This window comes from Crocuta crocuta, unplaced genomic scaffold (assembly GCF_008692635.1).
Source record: "Crocuta crocuta isolate KB4526 unplaced genomic scaffold, BGI_CrCroc_1.0 scaffold1171, whole genome shotgun sequence".
NCBI lineage: Eukaryota > Metazoa > Chordata > Mammalia > Carnivora > Hyaenidae > Crocuta > Crocuta crocuta.
Window position 1 is genome coordinate 153,625 of NW_027530879.1, and position 1,788 is coordinate 155,412.

At 47.1% G+C, this 1,788-nt stretch overlaps 1 protein-coding gene across 1 annotated transcript in view; it reads right to left on the reverse strand.

Moving 5' to 3' along the window:
* LOC144236039 (ankyrin repeat and SOCS box protein 9-like) overlaps nucleotides 1-1,788 on the reverse strand; it is a 25,748-nt gene that overhangs the window by 5,947 nt on the left and 18,013 nt on the right. Inside the window, 1 exon segment of the mRNA XM_077769649.1 lies at nucleotides 1,357-1,487. Coding sequence (XP_077625775.1) covers nucleotides 1,357-1,487 — 131 coding nt within the window.

Sequence of the window (1,788 nt, forward strand, 5' to 3'; positions counted from 1 at the left end):
TGCCCAAATCCAACGGGGGGGGTTGGCGAAAGCTGAATGAATCACTCGTGCTTGGTCTAGGATGCCCTACCTCAAACACCGCTCCTTCGCACTCTGCTTTTTATATCACTTGAGGTGTATGCACCCAGTGAGTATGAGGAGTGGCTCCGTCTCTTAAGCAATAAATGTCAATGCTTTGGGAGATAACTAGCATATGGATAGATTCAGTCACATGGGGTTGCGGTAAGGCTCACGGAGAGCCAGTCCGTGAAAGCCACCGGGGACCTAGGAACTCTTCCGCCAATGTGTGGTCGTGATGGGGATGAGGATGGTGATGAACTCCGGAGAGAAGCAAAACTGGCAATATTAGCTTTTCTGGCAGAGTGAAGAATATCGGCAAAATTAGGACTGTATGAAGAGTACTACCCCAGCTGAGTAAGTGCTGGGGATCTAACGTACAGCATGGTGACTGTATACTTGAAATTCGCTAAGAGACTAGATCTTAAGTTTCACACACACACACACACACACACACACACACACACACAAATGGTGACCATATGAGGTGATGGACGTGTTCATTAATTTGACCGTGGTGACCATTCCATAACGTATGTGTGTATCAAGTCATCATGTACACCTTAAATACATACAATTTTGTTAATCATACCTCAATAAAGCTAGGCATGGTGGACAATCACCTCAAGCTGTATACAGCATCCTGTATCTCCAAAAATTGGAAGTTTGTTCCACTTACAAAACCTAGGTGGCCCTGAGACAACATTCTTCACGGCCCTGAACTAGAAGGATATAATTTGTTTTATAAAATAATTGGATTTTCATGGGGTCATGTGTTCAACAAGGTATTCCACAAATACTGATGGATAGTCTAACCATGCGGCAGACCCTGTTCCAGAACTATGGCAGTGAACCACGTTCCAGATGCTCCAAGAGAGTGGTTCTCAGGCTCTGTGTGCACCCGAACCACCTGGATGCTTGTTACACAAAATACAGAGGGCTGGGCCCCACCCCAGCATCGCTGATTCAGGGGGTCTGGTGTGGGGGCCAGGAATCTGCACTGGCATGCCAGACCGGGCTGATGTTTCTGGCCCCAGGATCCCACACTGAGAAAATATCCTTCAAAAAAAATAGCCCTCCTTGGGGCGCCTGGGTGGCTCAGTCAGTTAAGCATCTGACTTCAGCTCAGGTCACCATCTCACGGTTCGCGGGGATGAATTCCGCATGGGGCTCTGTGCTGACAGCTCTCTCAAAAATAAATCAACATTGAAAAAGAAATTTTTGTTGGTAATATCCCTTCTCTTCCTTCTTCCTTTCAACAGTGAGAAGGAGTGGTGGAGAACTTAAAATCAGATTTACCTCTCTTAGCGGCTTCGTGGATGGGAGAAGCCAGGTCGCTCACAGGGTGCGGACTGGCTCCATGCTGCAGAAGCAGAGTCACGCAGTCCAGGCTGCCCACGATACAAGCANTCGGTAGTGACACAGTTCACCTGGAAAGAAAAGCTCCAGGCTGAAGGCAGGCAGTGGGGTGTCCTGGGTTCAAATCTAAGCTGCCCTACTTTCAAGCTGCTATTTGACTCCCTTGAGCCTTAAATTCCACAGCTAATAAAATGAGGACAAAAATACCAACTTCCACAAGGTTTTGAAAAACCGAGTGAAGAATGTTACCGAATAGTCTGTCATTTCCACGCCCCCCCGAACATGAACTTGGAAACTGGTTAGGAAGGAGAATTCCGAAAGCTTACAAACGAATCTTGTTTTAAACATTCCATTCTAGACCCTTCCCCCACC